General features: G+C 37.8%; 1 protein-coding gene across 4 annotated transcripts in view; it reads left to right on the top strand.

Moving 5' to 3' along the window:
* slka (STE20-like kinase a) overlaps window positions 1-19272 on the top strand; it is a 41669-nt gene that overhangs the window by 19417 nt on the left and 2980 nt on the right. For 2 of the 4 annotated variants that reach the window (XM_088917572.1, XM_088917574.1), the window contains exons 3-18: window positions 617-665; window positions 1447-1596; window positions 3645-3717; window positions 3896-4090; window positions 4357-4438; window positions 6520-6651; window positions 6891-7982; window positions 8102-8232; window positions 8685-8808; window positions 9081-9260; window positions 12512-12604; window positions 16302-16431; window positions 16891-17015; window positions 17198-17386; window positions 18053-18178; window positions 18746-18859. In XM_088917572.1, coding sequence (XP_088773698.1) covers window positions 617-665; window positions 1447-1596; window positions 3645-3717; window positions 3896-4090; window positions 4357-4438; window positions 6520-6651; window positions 6891-7982; window positions 8102-8232; window positions 8685-8808; window positions 9081-9260; window positions 12512-12604; window positions 16302-16431; window positions 16891-17015; window positions 17198-17386; window positions 18053-18178; window positions 18746-18859 — 2985 coding nt within the window. Of the gene's footprint in view, window positions 1-616; window positions 666-1446; window positions 1597-3644; window positions 3718-3895; window positions 4091-4356; window positions 4439-6519; window positions 6652-6890; window positions 7983-8101; window positions 8233-8684; window positions 8809-9080; window positions 9261-12511; window positions 12605-13206; window positions 13279-16301; window positions 16432-16890; window positions 17016-17197; window positions 17387-18052; window positions 18179-18745; window positions 18860-19272 lie in introns of all 4 variants that reach the window. The other 2 variants (XM_088917573.1, XM_088917575.1) reach the window with 2 other exon arrangements.

Here is a 19272-nt window from a genome sequence, read left to right as displayed (position 1 = left end):
GAATGACTAACTCCCTATCTATATACTATTTTCTATATACTTCCAATGTTACATGTAAACCACATGGTATGCATGGAAAGTCTAATCCTATTTGGAAGCCTAAGTTGTGGCACAGTATGCTTTGTTAAGGAGCCCTCCTATAAACCCTCTTGCGTCATCAGCCATATTGAGAGATGTAAAATCTTTTAATACCCAACATGCTCCTTTCTTAACTGTCTCGGTCTTTAATCATTTAGAAAGCTTGTAAGGAAATATAATCATTAGAGTGGGCTGTTTTGAAAGAGGTTCCGCCACAATGCAACTTTAAATTCGCTGCTCAACTACTATACCCTTTTCTTACAAGGCATACCATGGCCTTCACATACATATGTGGTTTTGCATGTTTACATGCTGCTAATTGTAATAAGAAATTGATATTTTTTTGTAACTGGTAACTACAATCTATAGTTCAAAATGCAGTCATCTGTGCCTCATAACCTGCACTAATCCTGGTAGGGTCTGTCTTGGATTCTTTAAAAAAAAACAATCTAGCTGTATAAAGGAACGGCACTGAAAGAAAGATTATGACATAAAGTAATTTAATGTTTAATGAGTAGTATTGTTTTCTGTCCTGCAGATTTTGATAGAGTTTTGTGCTGGGGGAGCCGTAGATGCAGTTATGTTAGGTAAGTATTTTCTGTCCCAAAGATTCCTAGCATCTGAAATCATATGAAAATAAAATCCATAGAATTAAAATCTATATTCTCACACATCTGAACTTTTTGAACTTTATAGCTTCAAAATTATTTCACCTTTACACTTTATTTGAAACGCAGTTTTACAGACTAAGAGACCACCTTTTATCTATATTCCAGGAAATTCCTCACTGCCTTTTTCTAGACAGCTACACTTTTGAAAGTCTCCTTAGTTGTGCTTATGAAGGACTCCATATTCTGAGACTTCTCCAGTTAGGAAATGCATCCAAGGATTGTGGCTTTTCCTGCCAATGGATAAAGCCCAATGCTCCCAATTAGTATGATTCAAAGACATTATTGCTACCACAGAATTAAAACAAAAATCTGAAGCATTGCCTTTTCTTGTTTTTTAAACACATCAGCATTTTCAGTAGGTTACTTGGAACAGTCTAGAAAAGTCTCACCACAGCCTTTAACTGCTTTTTATTCTGCTGATGTTCACCGCACTATTTAATAACCACTTGTAACTAGACCTTGATGCCTGTCAACTGCCTGTATACCAAGATACTCAGCTGTCCAAGGTCTGGTGTTTTTCCCCCAGTGATAAACTGAAAACAAGTAACTGCATTTGTCCCAAAGGGAAAGATTTCTAAATGTAATGCATAGCTAAAATAGTGTAATGCAATGAATAATGAATGTTACTGTTAAACTGTATTTTGACGATAGATTTTTGAAGTAAGGTTTGAAATATTTCTTTTTTTTCTAATTGCAGAGCTAGAGAGGCCTCTGACGGAGCCCCAGATCCGGGTCGTGTGTAAACAGACTCTGGATGCCTTGAGTTACCTTCATGAAAACAAGGTCATTCACAGAGATCTGAAAGCAGGGAATATCCTCCTGACTTTAGATGGAGATATTAAACTGGGTATGAGCTCTTGGCATGTACTGTTTTTTTAATTTTGTTTGGGAAGAATCGCTTTTTGTAGGCTGTTCCATTAAAATTAATAGTTCCATGACAAGGCTTTTATTACAGAGCCAAGAAAAGATTTGTGAACCCCCTAGGCTAGTCCTTATTCTCATATTTTATACCAGAAACATGACTCAATCTTTGTGTAAGTCTTAATAAAAGTGGGATAACCTGATTAAACAGATGTAACACAACCACATAAGATGTACTTGGATTATTTAATTAACAAAATGCTACAAAAGTAAATCTCCTCCTGTGAATAGGAATGTAAACTCTTGCCATCTGTAAGTGTTGGCACCTCCTTCAGCAGCACTAACTTGAGCTAGACGTTTCCTCTAACCGTTTATCAGTGACTCGCATCAGCTTTTAGGAATTCTGGCCCATTCTTCTTTACAGAGCTGCTTCAGATCAGTGACATTTGAAGGTTTCCTTTCGTGAATAGCTTGCTGTAGTTTAATGGGGTTTAAGTTTTAAGTTCTGGCTTAACCAATCCAAAATTTTATTTCCTTCAGCTATGTTTCAGATCTGTTTGTATGTATGTTAAGGATCATTGTCATGCTGAATGAACCACTTTTGGCTCAATTTCAGCTGAGAAATTAATAGCAAATTCTGGAGGAAAATGTCAGGCTGATACAGTTCTGAATTTATGGCTCCATCAATGATGCCAAGTTATCTTACACATGAGGTAGCAAAGCAGCCCCAAACTGCAGTGCTCCTACTATTATGCTTGACGTTGGCAGGTAATTGGCCCTGGGTCGAGTCAACATGCTCTTATGCATTTTTCATCTGTACACTATCTATGTCACAGTAGACTGATGGAGCTCTAAAAGAAATGGTGTTGTAACTCTCTCCAGACTGAGCATCAACTACTCCTTTCTGGGATCCTTTGAAATCTTTACACAAAGTGTTTCCACTAATCTGTATAGTGAATACCAAACTCGCAAAGTTTCTGACCCTTTTTTGTAAGATGGGGCTGCCCAACTTTAGTCCTTGTTGAATTCAGTCCGGTTATTTAACCCTATTAATTTGTACTGAGTAAATTAGGGGTTCACTTTTTTTCTTTCACACAGTCTGATTCTTCCATCCATCCATTTTCTAACCACTTTATCCAGTACAGGGTCACAGGTGAGCTAAAGCCTATCCTATCCCAGCAAGCAATAGGTACAAGGCAGGATACACCCTGGATGGGGCACCAGTCCACCACAGGGCAGACACTCAGACACAAACATGCACAGCTGTACAACAGAGACAGTTTTCCCTGGAGGGGTCAGCACAGCTAATCATTGCACCCCCATGCCACCAACTCAGCATCTTAATTATTGTTTTCTACTTCGTACACCATTGCAGAAAACAATAAATGAAAAAAAATTATTTTCTTTAAGCAGAAAGAAACTAATTTCCATAATTACATTGGGAGTTTGCAGACTTTTCTCAGCACTGTACATCCACTTCTTCCCTGGACTTCACCTTCCAGGTGACTGTGCTTTCTATTTTTCTAATTAAAATTGAGCAGAAAGAGTTCAAATCCTAATGTTAAGTGATTGTTTTGAAACTTTTTAAGCTTGTCTGGGGTTTGTGATTTGTTTTATACCACCAGTTTGGAACAGGAACTAATTTTGATGTTAATTGGCAGCTAACATCAATTATGTCGTTGCATTGCAGCGATGCTTGCAAATATCAAGACGTTCTAATCTTTAATGTTTTTTTTATTCTCCAAAAAATTAGTTTTGTTTTCTGTTTCTATGCACATGATTATAGACTTCTCTTGAGATTTAAATAAATCTATTCACTATTTCATGAACGGCATCAACCATTTAACCAGGATCCTAAGCTTTGAATGTCATTCTTTCTGTATCACAGAAGTATCATGGCACACAAAACAATTGGAATAATTGTGTCTGTGCCCTAGATTACTCCCAAAGTTCTTCCCTTCAAAAGCTTGTGGTGTTTGTTTTCTGCTTTTTAGCCAAACTTGGCTCTTAAACAAGAATGATTGTGCTTTTCAGCTGACTTTGGCGTGTCTGCTAAGAACACAAAAACACTACAGAGAAGAGATTCTTTTATTGGGACACCATACTGGTAAGCTACATTTTTATTTTACATGATAGTTTTAAAGCGGTGCATTGAAACCTTAAAAAGTTTTGTTAAGCCTGAAGTAAAACTTAGTTGTTTAAAAAAGGCAGTTGTTTTTCAGTACTGTATATAAGCATGTGCAGTTGTTTATGACCTACTGTGTATATAATGTCTTTATTCACAGGATGGCTCCAGAAGTGGTAATGTGTGAGACTTCCAAAGACAGGCCCTATGATTACAAAGCTGACATCTGGTCTCTGGGAGTCACTTTAATTGAAATGGCACAGATAGAGCCTCCTAACCACGAGTTGAATCCAATGAGAGTTTTGCTGAAAATAGCCAAAGCAGACCCTCCCACATTGATGCAGCCATCACGATGGTGAGTTTTTCATTATAAATAAAGCTAATCTTCTTCTCTAAGTTAACTATTTGCTATATGCTGCTGTTGGTGTAAAAAATACTGTCGGGCTTCTCCGTCCAGATCCTATAGACTCCAGTGTCTGAAGGTTTTCATTGCACCTGAGCTCTTCATTACTTAATAGAGCCTTTCTTGAACTAATATTGTGATTAATATGGACCATTATTTTATTATCGGTGAAGCTTGGAATTTCTTACCATTTTGAAATGATCTCTGTGGTCTTACAGGTCTCCAGAGTTTAGTGATTTTCTTAGGAAAGCACTGGATAAGAATGTGGATAACAGATGGAGTACTTCCCAGCTCTTGCAGGTAAACATCAGACTTTTCACGTCCCTGTGTTTCATTTCATATGTAGCCTTTGGTATAACTTGTATGGTCAATTTCAAACATGCCAATTGCCCCTTAAGAAAATTAAAAGTCTCTTCTTTGCACAAAAATGCTCCAAGCATTAAAAACGTTCAATTTCCTGCCTTCTAAAATTAAGGTTGGTACTAGCTTCTCCTTTGCTGGAGCTAACTTTTTTTTGGTTAGGTAAAAATCTTGTAAGTGCAGTACATGCAGTGTTTTGTCTTCTCACTCCGAGTAAACCATGTTCTGCCCCCTGGTGTTCAGTGTACAAGATGAAGCCATAGATGGGTAAAAAATAAAATAGGAAAGCAGATGTTCCTGTTGGCCACCTGCTATAAAGGTACTGTGGCTGTTTACAGCAGATGCCTCTCCAGTGTGTCTGTTGTCTAAGGTCAGGGAATGTCTGTGCTTATCTACCTACGTCAGATGTAAGGACCCCTTATGCTCAGGGGTTTATATAGCCCTAGCGAAGTATACCTCTGCTTTAGTTCATTACAGACGCTGCAGGGAGACGCGGACTTCTGCACATTGCTATAAGCACAGCTGCTTAGAAGCAATAAAATTTGGTGCTTTGTAAAACAATTTTATAGCTCTGTGCAGAAAGATCCATTTATACATGGGCTGGAAAATAAAGCAGAAAAACTTACCTACAATGAAGATTTTGATATCCAAGAAATTTCATCTTCTTAGACCTGCCATAGCTTTTGTCCATCGTGTTGCTAAACACAAAAAGGTTAGTATTTGTTCTACATTTGTTTTATTTAAAACAAAATATAGCCTAGATTTGCTGCTAAGCATAGCCATTAATACAATAAATTAATTGATAAGTTTAAGGGAAGCAAAGCAAGAAGTAAAGGTTTTAATTTAGAGTTGCCAAGCTCTCCTGATCTTATATCATCGATGTGTTGTACAGTACTAAGATATTTTGTCTTTATTTACCTTGGGAATGTGTATGAACCGTCTCTGACAGGATGTGTACTGCTGATGTTATTTTAATGTTTTTGTTCTGTTTACTCCCTGTAACTATGTGCATTACTAGTGTGTGATTGAAAATACAAATTATTTTTCCCTTGAAGGAAATCTTATAAGTTTAAGAACATCTGTGTAAACCATGAAATTAGTATCATTTTTTTAATGGTTAAACAGCAGCTGCAGACATAGACCAACAATGTCTCTTCAGCTTTAGCATCCTGACTGACACAGATCTTACTGAGTTTTTAGGAAGGGTGTACAGTAATTTTAAAGGGCATCATTTGCTTTCCAGATTTTCTTGTTGAGATTTTGTTTATTGCTGATTCAACAAATAATGCATTATCCATTCACTTTTCAATGTGGTGCTTCAGAGAACATTTTGGTGTCATTTTCAGATCTTCTCCCATTTTCTTGAAAAAAACTGTGATAGACATTTAATTTACAACCTGAATATTTAAAATAAATATGTGCCTATTTTGGCTAAGTGAAAAACATTTTTGTAATTCACTTGTATTTCCCATCATGTATAAGGTAGACAAACGAAGGGAAAAAGACGGACAGGCAGCACATGACATGTACAGTATAATAAGTATCTGCAGGGCAGCTGGGGTTACCCAGGATTACTTGTAACAGTATGTTGATTGTGTATTGTGAGCTGCTTATTAGCCCATTGACAAATTTAGAAGGCATGATCTGTGCTAATGTCCATGTTAGATAAGAGCTTGGAAGAGTGGATTAATATCTCATCCTTACATAAAAGCAGTTATGTCAGTTGCATTATAAAAACACCATAAACTGAGTCATGGAAACGGGACTATAAGGAACAGGAAAAATTACCAAGCCTAGAGAAGACATGGAGGAAGAATAGCATCCTGTAAAAGGTGTGGAAGCCCATTAGAATGTAAGTATAGTAGGTGAGAGGGCTATATACAGTAGTAGTATGAATACTTAACGGGTGATTGACATTTGGCTTCAAAGAATTGCTGGATATCTGGAAATGTTTAGTATTCTAGCCCTTTTTTATGACCTTCCTCATGTGTAGCTAACATTCTTTAAATTTCATTTGACAGCATCCATTTGTGGTGAATGTGGCTGATAACCGCCCTCTTCGAGAGTTGATTGCGGAGGCCAAGGCAGAGGTCACTGAGGAGATAGAGGAGGGTAAAGAGGAGGAGGAAGAGGAAGAAACGGAGCCAGCACAAGTAAGTCTTTCGGCCCCATCAGAAAACCTCCACACAATCACATGCAGAGAGGACTTTGTAATTTACAGGGAAACAATTGATGAATGAATAGGTGTCGGATAACCTTTCAGTCTGGTACCTGTAAAGCATGACAGAAACCCCTTTGAGGAAAATTTAAAGAAAGTTGCACATAGTTTATTGAATGTATAATGGAAACCATCTTCATGATTATAAAACCATTCACTTTTAATTTTAAACAGCACGTGTCTGGCCACAAGAGAGCCCCTTCAGACGCCAGCATTGCAAGTTCTGAAGATGAGAAGCTCTCACAGTCTGCTTCCATTCTGGAGTCCGTTTCCGAGAAGACCGAGAACACAGAAGACCGGGCCAGTGACAAGCTCTCGGATGAGGGCATAGGCACTAGCGAGGCCGACAAAACGGAGAATGAGAAACTTAACGAGAACAATATTTCTGACACCAGCAATGAGGACATAGGCAGTGGGGAGGAGCTTCTCGTGGACCAAGAGGAAGCGCCGACAGAAAGGAAGGAGGAAGATCTTGCGGAGACACCAAGCGCATCGAAGGAAGATGACACTACGATCGAGGAGACCAAAGATTTGCAAGATGAAGAAGAACTGGAAAAAGAAAAGGAATCGGATATGAACGAAACGGCACTAGAGATCAGCACAAAGGAGGAAGGAGAGCCTGCAGAAAGCACAGGTGAAAATGTTCCAAAGGAGCCTGCAGTTAAAGAAGTCCCCTCACCAGGGCCAGATAAGGAGGCAGCTGTTTTGGTGGAAGATGGTGAAAAGGAGGAGCAGAGTAAAGCCTTGGAGGCGAAGACAGGAGAACAGGGCGAGCCAGAAAAGGTATTGCAGGAGAAGGCAGCTGAAAAGGAACCAGATACAGTGGAGAGCTCCACTGAAACTGTCCTGGAAGAGCACGGGTCCATAGAGGAGGCTTCTCAAGAGGCTTCTCAAGATAAAGCACAAGCTGCAGATGGGGATATCCAGCCAGCTGCTGAAGAAGACCAAACCATCATTGTTACAGTGACTGAAGCTGAGAAATCCATGGAGGAAACGAAGCCTCCTGTACCTCATGCTGTCAGAAGTGATGATGAAAAGGAAGAAGAGGCAGGGAGGAAACCAGAGGATTCAATCCCTCTCAGTGCTTCTGAAAAAGAAGGAGAGAAGGACAAAGATGTACCAGTGCGGCCTGACATTGAGAAGATTAAAGAAAAGGATTCTGATTCTGGCAGCAGTTCTGCAGCTGAAAACAACAGCATTGACCTGAATTTGTCCATATCCAGCTTCCTTACCAAAAACAAGGATTCTGGATCGGTCTCCATCCAGGTGAGTTGAAGAGACGAGGAATTACATTTTTCTGTTTGCCGCTGAGCTTGTTTTTAACATTTTCTTAACCAAGAAGATTTAACATAAAGGGAGACAAATTTCATATGCTTTCTCCAAAGGAAACAAGGCGACAGAAGAAAACCTTGAAGAAAACCCGAAAGTTCATGGTTGATGGCGTGGAAGTCAGTGTCACCACCTCAAAGATAGTCACTGACAATGACACAAAGAATGAAGAAATGAGATTTTTAAGGTACGGAGCTGTAGAGGGGATGTTGTTTTTCACAGGTTATAAAGCCCTGCAGGTATCTTGTTTAGGTTCTATAGATATCATTCTTTTTCTTTATTTTTTTATAAAGCCAGATCCCAGGTAAGGGTATAAAATTCTTAATTTTCAACAATGAAAATTCATTTTCGTTTTGTACAATGAAGTGAAAATTAAATGGTCATCTATTTGAACAACAATAGAAATCCAAGTGGGCTGTATCTCAGAGTTAAGAAAACAACTGTTTCTAATGTAGTTCAAGTAGGTAGCTGTGTCAGCATGCGTAGGCTTCAAAGGAACAAGTGAACAAGCTTGTTTTTAATGTAGTTAGTTATGTACAGCAGTGTTGTTGGGTTTTACTACAATGTGTATGTAAGCCTTTCTATTAAATAGTCACAGTACATGACTTGGTACCACTCTGCATTGATTTCCTTTCCTAGACGCCAGGAACTGCGTGAGCTGAGATTATTGCAGAAGGAGGAACAAAGGGCCCAGCAGCAGCTGAGCAACAAACTGCAGCAGCAGAGAGAGCAGATATTCTGCCGGTTTGAAAAGGAGATGACGGTGAGTCAGCCGTGACCCATTCACGGCCTTTCAAAAGTTAGCACTTACTGGGTGGGTAAGTGAAAGTCGATACTGTTACATCAGAAATGAATGGCCTTTCCCATGTGGTCTTCCTGCCTCTCCACGAGCAATATTTTTTTTAAAAAAGATCCCTGCTAACAATGTCAAAGAGTACATTCTACGTAGCTTACTTTCATAAATTGTAAAGCTCAATAATCTTGTCCCATTTTGACTGTTCCATTGTAGACATAATAGTTCTGATGTGTTGACAGGGTAAAAAACGTCAGTATGACCAAGAGATTGAAAACCTGGAGAAGCAGCAGAAACAGACGATCGAGCGCCTGGAACAAGATCATACCAACCGCCTGCGGGACGAGGCAAAGCGTATCAAGGCAGAACAAGAGAAGGACCTGTCGAAATTTCAGAACATGCTGAAAAACCGCAAGAAGGAGGTAGGAAAATTCAGGCTCCCCTAGTAACCATCAGCTACACATATGTGTACAATGGTCTGTAGCATCCCAAACTCGTTGCCATATTGATAAGCTCTGTATGGTGTCCAGTCAGGCAGTGTTGAGCGGTTTGCTGTCTGGTGCTGGTGGTCTAACTTGAACATGGATCAGAAACGCATCTGCTTATGCTTTTCTTTCTGGTCTAACAAATCTTGTTCTTTTGTTGGTAGAATTTTTTTTATAAAACTTTTGTGCATTTATTTCTTAGTAGGAGCACTAATATTCCAAACGACGCCCATATATTTGAACATTCAGCTTGCAGATATGGAACTAGAACTGCATGTGTTTTTATTATTTCCCTTACTGTGACATTTGCTTCAAATATTTGTATCGTTAACCTAGAAGCAAAGCTCAGACATGTTGATTATTTCCATTTATAAGCCTGCTTAGAACTGCATCTCAGTTTAGCTCATTTTAAATATGTAATATATTTTCTCATATTTAAAGTTTTCAAAGCCCCCCAAAAATTTGCAGGGCACTTGCAAATCAGGATTATATATTAATGACTTTTGTTTCAGTTTATTTAGTGGGAATCTTGCATAAATGTAAACTGTTCTCTTTAAAAACACGATCTAGTGCTCACAGGTGCTGGTGTTGTCACATTTTTCTCGCTTTTCTGGTAACTCTTCCATATCTTAATTCTGAGAACGGTGTGCTGAAGGTGGAACTTGGTGGTGCTTGATCTTAACATCTTTTGCTTCTCACTATGGATTTGATGTCAGTGTATTTCTGGATGCATTCAGATTCATGTAGATCAGTGGTCATATTTGCTATTGTGATGTCTGTTACAAGGTGTCTTGTCACATTTATTGAACATACCTTATAATTTTTTTTCACTTAAACATTTCCAATCTATTCAAATCTATATTCAACAAAATTAATTTGATACAACTTGAACATCAATTGCTTCAAATTTGCCATAGCAATCATTTAGATACTGAATTATTTTATTATAGTTCTTATTGCAATGGCACATTAAAGTAATGCAAAGAGTGTAGGTATTTAGCCAGTAAAACCGACCCATTGCCACAATGTTTTCTATTATTATGGCTTTGTAAAATTGTATTCAACCCATCCATGTTGAAAACACTTGAAAGCAGTTTTACTTAAGCCATTTGATGCAGAAAAAAATATCTAGACCATTTAATTAGAGTTTTGAGGCCAACAGGCATATTGCTACAGCATTTCCAGGATCTCTCCTCCAGTGAGAGTTTTGTCATTCTTCTTAGCATGCTGTATCCATTTCACGCTTGGCTCCCCTGCTCTGGAATGGCTCGTATCTTGCATTCATATGAATATGGCAACACTGATACTATATTTTCCATTCAGTTGTAGTTGCTCTTTCAAGCATGAAAGGTTTAATATATGAAATTGTGCATGATTTTATTGATTTTCCTTAGAATTTGGATTCATTTGTTTTATTTTACCACATGTTTAAAGTATAGTTTGAATTCCTTATCATATAGTCTGCATAAGGGAGCATTACTTTTACTGAATTGCCAGTCCTTCAGAATTGTAAGTATTGTTTTAAAATATTTGTATCTCAGTGTCGGAATGCTTTCATCTTTGGTTAAAAAGTATATTTCACATTGCCAACAGGTTTTCCACACCTGATTACATGCAGTTACGTATTAATACATCTTTTCTTCAGTAAGAAAGCTTATGAATGAAAGTGAGACCATAAATGCATTAAAAATATAATCTCATATCTGAAATAAGGGTTCTGTAAAGTTTTCAACATGCCGAGAAAATCATTTTCGCATGCAGCACATTAACGTTGTGCTAGAGGTTTCCAGCTTACATTTTTTTTAGAAAATAAGAAAAATTATATGAGATGAAGACAGTGACACATGTCTCCAAAGAAAATTTCTTTGTCTCCTTCCTGGGCCCTTTCCAGGGAAAATATTTCTTAACTTTTTCTCTACAATTATCAATTGTTACCTGACAGACAGTGAAAGTAATTTGAAGTGTCATAACACCATTATAAAATAAATACAGCTTGTCTGCCACATATGATAATATTTTGGTAATTGAATTCTAGTCTGTATTTTAAACCAGGACTGGCAGTTCAGTAAAATATTTTTGTTGTCTGTTATGAAGGCCAATAATGAAATGTTGAGTCTTGACTGAGAAAAGCAATGAATCCTGACATTTTATGGTTAAGTAAAATAGAGAATAACTGTTTTTAGGAGAATTAGACAAAGCCTTATTATTGCTATGTATTTTTTTCAACACGTTTAGTCCTTGAAAATTGCTTAAAGTATTTGTTTTCTAATGTACTGGTATTTGTTTTGTTTTTTTTACTAATATTTTGTGTGTGCGCAAGTGTGCAGTTTGATTTTGGTGGTGGAATACATTTTGAAGTGCTGGTGTGGGTTTTGGTTCAAACATTGACTTGAAGAGCCTTTTACATGAAATAAATGCTGTCTTCACATTGAGTTCATTTTTCTAGCTATCCAAAGGCAATTTGTGTTACTTGATGCACGCTGTAATCCCATACTTGCTTTAAATGAGGTTTGAAGTATTTCTCTCTTACCTGCCATTTCATGATGCACAGTCTGGTTTCTGCAGACTCTTGTAAACCTTATACAGTGTTTCATGCATTAAGGAAGATGATGCATGATTATAGATAATTGTACAGTAAAACTGTTAGAAAATGTGGCTTTGTTCATTGTTTTTTATGTCAGTTTTGATATGGACTTTACATCATAAAGCTTTTAGTAGGTAGCAGTGCAAGTTGAAGTGTGCATCAGATAATACAGATTCATTATATGATTGACCTATCTCATAAGGATGTGGATTTGGGACAAGCTGTGCTGGGGTTCATTTTAACATATTTTTCCATTTCTCCTTTCTGTCTCATCTGGAAACATCACTATTCTTTATTTCAGCACTGGGTCAATTAAAATCAGTTGCTTTATTTTCCCTGGCAGATCTTTTCGGGAAGTGCTATAAACCTTTAAATGAGCATGTTGGGGTTTTTTTTTTTTCAAATGGCGAGAAAAGATTTTTAAAATCAGACATTTTAACTTTGCATGCTTTTGTGACACTAACAGAAGAAAACTGGCTTTAAAACAAAACGTCCTCTAGCTTTCTGACTCAAAGGCTTGGCTGCCAATTTTCGGAGCGCGTGCTTGCTGTGAAAAGTATTAGAGAGCATTGTTTTCCCCATCGTCTGCATGCTTATACTGTAGGTGAAAAACGAAGTGGAAAATTCTCCCAAACACATGAGAAAAGAGCTCATGAAACGCTTGAAAGAAGACCTAGCACAAATCCAGCAGGAACAGGTAAAATCAGACACCATCTATGAATATCACTGCTTAGGAGTTTGAGTTACTGGTATCTCCAGCTATTTTTTACAGAGAATCACAAATCTGCACATGAACCTGTTTTATTTTTTTCAATATTTTTCTTAACGGTGGCCTTTCGTCAAGCACTTCCAACTTTTACAAAACAAAGTTAAAACCATGTGTGATATGCCTGTAAGTATGAAATTGTACAGCCTACACAGGACTATCTTCGCAAGTACCTTTGATAAGGTGCTATTCATTCCCCCCATATCCACTTGCCTGTTTCTAAATACAGCTGCGACACCCGGGTTCTAAACAATGCATGGACAGAGGTAAAGGAAGGCCCTTATTTTCAACGTACAAGGAAAAAGCTTTGGCATCTAACGTGAACCTGACAGAGCTTGGGCTCCATCCATCTTCTTTCTGTGCTCCGCTTTCCTCTCTTTTCTGTTAAGGACCATTTTTCAAACTCTCTTCACCCAGCAGCTCCTTGCAGTGTCCAGTGCGTGTGCCTGTGTGCTGTTGTTGGGGATTTTGCAAGTCTGCTGCTGTTGTGCCTTTTTGCTGACCTGGGAAGTGCAATCTGCTTTAATCCACAGGGTGTCGCCCAGGTTATGATACAGTCTTTTCAGTTGTCCTCATGTACACTCTTCAACGCTCAGATGCAGGATGTAAGTTTCCCTTCCCTCTTCAGCCTTTCTCTTGTTGCTCACATGTGCTGTTGTGGATCCATCACTAAGTTCACATTTGGAGTAAAAAGACACAATTTTCCTGTTCAGATCTGCAGGTTTGCCCCCTCCCCCTTTTCATTTCCTATTTTCATGCGTGCAGTAAAATGATTACTTTCGAATACAGTGTTTTAACAGACTTGAAATGATCACGTCCGACACTACAGTTTGCAAATCTTTGTTTTGTAAACAATAAGGGCTTGCAATAAGGGCTATAAAAAGTGTACAATTTTTAACCTATTCTGAGTACTTATATAGCAAATTAAATATAAAATATTGTTTAAACAAATTAATATATACTGTACATATTTAGTTCTGTTGGCTATAGTAAAAATGCAATATTTTTGTTGCAAGAGGAATATTGAGTTTATTACATGGTTTTTCTCCAAAATTCAAGTGTAGTTTTTTTTTCTACTGTCCCATTTAAAACAACAGCTTTTACTTTTGGTGAAAGAAAAACTTTGACAGCCACTGTTTCATAAAGGCTGATAATCAATTTTGATTTAATTTAACATACTGAACTGGAACCAAAAGATATTTGTGTTTATCTGGAAAGTAAAGCTAAAAAGTCACAGAGTAACATTTTTTCATTTAAAATGGAATCGTAGGATTGTGCTAGTTTAGATTGCTGTTAAGATCAAATACAGCATTAAGGAAACATTTAAAAAATCCCTTAGCATACTGAATATTGTATTAATTCCCCTGAAGGAAAACATGAAGCAATTACTCCATTGGATCTAGGAAATTACAGGAATTTTCCACTCAAAATTCTGTTTTTCATACTTCTGGAAACGCCTCCTTTATGTGCGTTATCTGTGACCAGGAAAACACTCTAGACATATATTATGCCATAATATTCATATTATAATGGACATAATGCTGGTCTGTGAGTTGGTGTGATAATAGTAATAATTTACAAAACAATGTTGTATCATTCTACATAGTGTTTACAAAAAATCCCTTATCTTTATTTTTCACATTTAACACAACCTAAAAGATTTCAGGATATTATTTCTTATAACTTTATACAGTACATTAACTTTTTTGCCCATAACAGTCAGTCAATATTTGAAGAAACTTGAAGCCCATTAATATTGATATTAGTGCTTGGAGTTTTGTGAGTACTGTGTTATCTTTACTTTAAATTGCCTGTGTACTCTGGAACCTATGACCTACTGTCCACAAGATTAAAGCCCGGCAGCAGTTAAGCGCTGGTTCAACGGATCTGTTGTATCAGTAAGACCTCTGCTTCAGTGATGTTGTCTTGAGTGGTTTACACGTTTGAAATTGAAGACCAAATTGAAACAAAGGTGGCACATGTGAGCATCTCTGTGGGTCTGTTTTGGATTGCTGTCACTCTGTTGGTGCATTAGTCTTTTTATTCAAGCTTTTCTCCTGTATGGTCCACTTATTAAATGGCTGTTCTTTGTTCATTGGTTTCACTGTTTACCAAAATGAAGTGCAGTTTAAAAAAAAAAGTGTAGTCAACCAGGGCGCTATAAAATAGCTTTGCATGTGATCAAGTTTTCTTTGAACAACAGCACCTGTTAATTAACAGGACAAGAATGGTAGTGAACATGAAGAATGTTTGACTGAGTATATAATTCTGAGGAATTTGTATTTTTTGAACTGTCAGCTCCTAATCAATTCAAGCATTATTCTCTAGAACCTAGTTTGAAGTTGGTCATTCGGCTAATTGATCTAACCCAGATCAAATCAGTTTTTTTGAAAGAAGTAATGGAATCAGCTTCAATATCATGGCCTTGTTTGCTGGTTCCAGACTCCACACCCTTCCTATTTTTCGTTTTAAATGCACTTCCACTTAGATGCCATTTACATCCTCAGATTTTGTATTGCTGTGTTGAGTCTGAGGGGGTCTGTGGGAGTGACTTTTCATTAAAGTCTTTGAGGATTTCAGTACTTGAACAGGTATGACTGCAAGAGACCTGATTCAATTTAGATATTTTAGCTGGTCAGTGTAAGACAGTCCTTTGAGTTCAGGAAGGTACCTGGTCGCTCTTTTCAGGACTGATTCTGAAGCAGCAATATATTTTTGTTTTGTGGTGATCAGAGTTGTACATAATATTTTAAATGAGGTCTGACTAGTGCATTGCGCATAAGCTGTATCCTACCCCATAATCCCAACCTGTGCACACACTTCTCCAGCCTGTCTGTCAGAGAAATTCATCGTTTTATATTCTGTGAGCTTCACAGTAGGACCGATGGGAGAAGTGGCACGTCGCTCTCTGACATCATGGGGAAACTTACATTACAAGTGCCTATTTGATCCCAATAACTGCTGTTGATTATGAAAACCAAGGACACCATAGCTGTCTGAAGCCCACTCAACTCTGGTCAGTCTACTAGTGACAAAAACCCAGGTTGGATCCCACACCATGATTAATCTGCACTCTGAGCAAGAGGCTTTATGGGTTAAGTCGCTCAGTTGTTATTTTTACTCTCATTGAAAGTTGTTGATTGATTTTAACACATAATTTAAATGGAGTTTCAGAGCAAAAGGTTTAAATGCTAGGAAAAAAATCAGTCAATCAAATTAATTTAAACCACAAGATTCACTGTTGATAATAAACCATTGCTTTCGTTTAATTCAGCAGTGGTGGTTATGAAAGGTTAGAAATAAAGATTTCTTCCTAAAAAGAAACAATGTTCTTGTTTTCCCTCAAAGACTGTTCTGTGTATTTTACATGTTTAATTCAGTTCTTCTCGATCTACATCCATATAGTGTTTGGTCTTTCATCTTTATTATTAAATGTGTCAGATGCCTTTAAAAAGCTGGCTCTTCTAGCTAGACTGATATTTTCTCCAGTTTGCAACTGTTGTTTTTTTCCAAGTGCTTGCGTTTAATGTTGCATGGTTCTCTGTTTGCGGCTCTGGCTGTCCCTGTCCCTTTGTGATGTGTGGAATGGGAGATTTACAGAGCCCTTTCTGTGCTTGGATTCCTATAGGAGCAGGAGTTTCTGCAGAAGCAGCAGCAGGACCTTGACAGTGCCCTGAAGAAAATTATTCAGCAGCACAAGCATGAGATTGCTACTATTGAGCGGGACTGTTTGAACAGCAAGCAGCAGCTTATGAGAGGCAAGCCTGGCTAATCGGAGAAAAACAAATTCCCTGTGTTTTGCGCGTTTCATGTAGTTACTCTAATCTTAATTTAATTGTGAAACTTTACTTTGTTTCAGAAATGTGAATGGGTAACAGCAGCAGATGAAAAGTTACTGTGATCACAAATGGAAGTTTAAATGGATTTTAAGATGTTATTTAAAGGCGAAAGAAAACAAATGGTTTTCCTTAATAATATATTGCTCAAATTGACACACAGTTGTCACAAATAGGCAGTTCAACTTTATTACATGCTGAGTCTTTTTTTCTCTGGAGGTAAATCTAAATTGATCACAAATTGAATAAAAGTTTTAAAGTTGTGATACATTTATTGGTATCCCGTAGTTAAAACACTGCAAAAATACTAGAATTTAAAGGCATTACGCAGATCGGGATACCATTTTAGCACTGAACTGTGTTTACTGTCCTATACTGTAGCTCGGGAAGCTGCTATCTGGGAGCTGGAGGAACGACACCTGCAGGAGAAACACCAGCTTCTGAAGCAACAGCTAAAAGACCAGTATTTCATGCAGAGACACCAACTCCTAAAGAGACACGAGAAAGTAAGAAATTGAGACTGCACCCACAAACTGTGTTCTGCTCAAAAAAATATCCTTTGTAGTGTGTTGCAGGTTTTTTTTGCCCATGAAGTATGTTCGCATTTTTCTTCCTAGGAAGTGACAGTTTCATTTGACACAACTCCTGCAGGTGTAGTGTGATTAAAGCAAGATCTGTGTGTTTTCAGGAAATGGAGCAGATGCAGAGATATAATCAGAGACTGATTGAAGATCTGAAGACAAGACAGGCACAGGAAAGAGGCAGGCTGCCCAAAATTCAGCGTAGTGAAGCCAAGACCCGGATGGCCATGTTCAAAAAAAGCCTTAGGATCACGTCGTCTGGAACTCCGGAGCAAGACAGGGAGAAGGTCAAGCAGGTAAAGTGATTTGAGGAAGTACAGCCCTTTTTCTTTCTGTATTAGGAAGTGCATAGTGTCACCGGGATTAATTTATGCAAGTTTCTATACAGACAACAGAACTGCCCACTTGAAACTTCCCTGCCCTCTCCCCCCTCATATCCCTTTGAGCTGCTCATGGCTTGCTTCACATGGAGTTTCTGACTACTTTCTTCATGCCAAAGCTTCAGTTTTGCAGCTTTGAGCCAAAGAATGTCTATAAACCAGATCCAGAACAACTTGCTGCATTACATTGGGAGGATTTAAGTTTGAGTCTCCTGAAAACATGGTGTGGTATTACCAGAAATTCAAAATGGCTTCCTCTCAGGACTTTTAGCACATCAGGTTTGTTTGGTTTATTTTTGCTAAAGTTTTAGTACTGACTGAACTAGAAACAACCCCCCCTTGTAAATCTGAGTTGTTATAAACAGGACTAGATTCTTTAGTCTTCTAGTAACAAGCCTCAAGCCTAACCTGTGTCTACACTGAATAATAATACATAATAATGGAGCAAATCAAATCTCTCCTTTGACTTTTTCATCACAGGTCTAAACACAAACTACCTTTTCTGTTGCGGATGCCTAAAGTCTAAAGGTAAAAAGAAATCCATCTGCTTATTTATGTTGTCTTTTTGTTTTATATGAACAGTTCGCTGTTCAGGAGGAGAAAAGGCAGAAAAACGAGAGACTTCATCAGCACCAGAAGCATGAGAACCAAATGAGGGATCTCCAGCTGCAGTGTGATGCAAACATTCGGGAACTGCAACAGCTTCAGGTAGGGTGCATACCTGTGTATCCACTTAACAGATGTGGCAAAGTCATTCATGAAGGGACATTTTTAGAGTTCAGAATCCTCAAAACTGTACTGATTCAAATTTACACTGCTGTACAGCAAACAGCCACTAGCTGGCAGTCTCGCTATACTGTAGCAATTCATGTTAGCAGCAAGGGGATTCTATTAGACCTAGGCTAGAGGTATAAGACTTACAAGTGCAAAATCATATTGGTGCACAGTTGAGGTTTAGTTACTTTTCCCTTCTCCAAAAATGAGTTATAAGTGAATCTGAGGTGAGTAAACAGCCATTTAATTGCCAGTATGTTGTACTAAGATTCTAATAGTAAAGTACTATATTTACCAGGACAGTTATCATCTAATACCCATACTTTGGATACTTGTAACAGAGCTCTGTAGAGTAAAGAATACAATTAATGCTTTATAAACCTGATTTTGGGGGCTTGCCCTGAAATTATTCTCAAAAACTCTTTGTGAATGGTGTGAGAATAGTGGCTTTGATGGCCTTCTCTCCAGCTTGTACTAATGGGCTACCTTTGGTTGTATCAGAATGAGAAGTGCCACCTACTGATTGAGCACGAAACCCAAAAGCTGAAGGAGCTCGATGAGGAGCACAGTCAAGAGCTGAAGGACTGGAGAGAGAAACTGCGTCCCAGGAAGAAGGTAAACCGGTCTTTTTTAAAGCGCTTTCACATTGATGGCTGTGCTGCAGCTTTATTGAAGCGCTTTACGAGATTTGTGTTAAAATTCATATTATAATATCTGATATTCAGTAGTAGGCATTCCAATGATTAGTCTTTGAAATATATTTCACATTGAGTTGTAAGTATAGTAATTTCAGAAGACAAGAAATTTTGATAGTTAGGAATTGAATAACACTTCATGATTGTAATCTTAATTTGTGTGTTTAAAATGTGATTTATTTGGCTATTCCTTTTAACAAGATACAAATTTAGAATTATTAGAAAAACAATTCCATGTGCTATTTACTTAGAATTTTAAACTGTTTTTAAGTAAATCAGTCCTCAAAATTTCTACACTAGGTGGTATATATGGGTGGGCATTTTTTAGACTTC

The sequence above is a fragment of the Atractosteus spatula genome, chromosome 5, assembly GCF_055471065.1.
Source record: "Atractosteus spatula isolate fAtrSpa1 chromosome 5, fAtrSpa1.hap1, whole genome shotgun sequence".
Classification (NCBI taxonomy): Eukaryota; Metazoa; Chordata; class Actinopteri; order Semionotiformes; family Lepisosteidae; genus Atractosteus; species Atractosteus spatula.
Note: the sequence above shows the minus strand (reverse complement) of the source record. Positions and strands in the feature narration are given on the sequence as shown.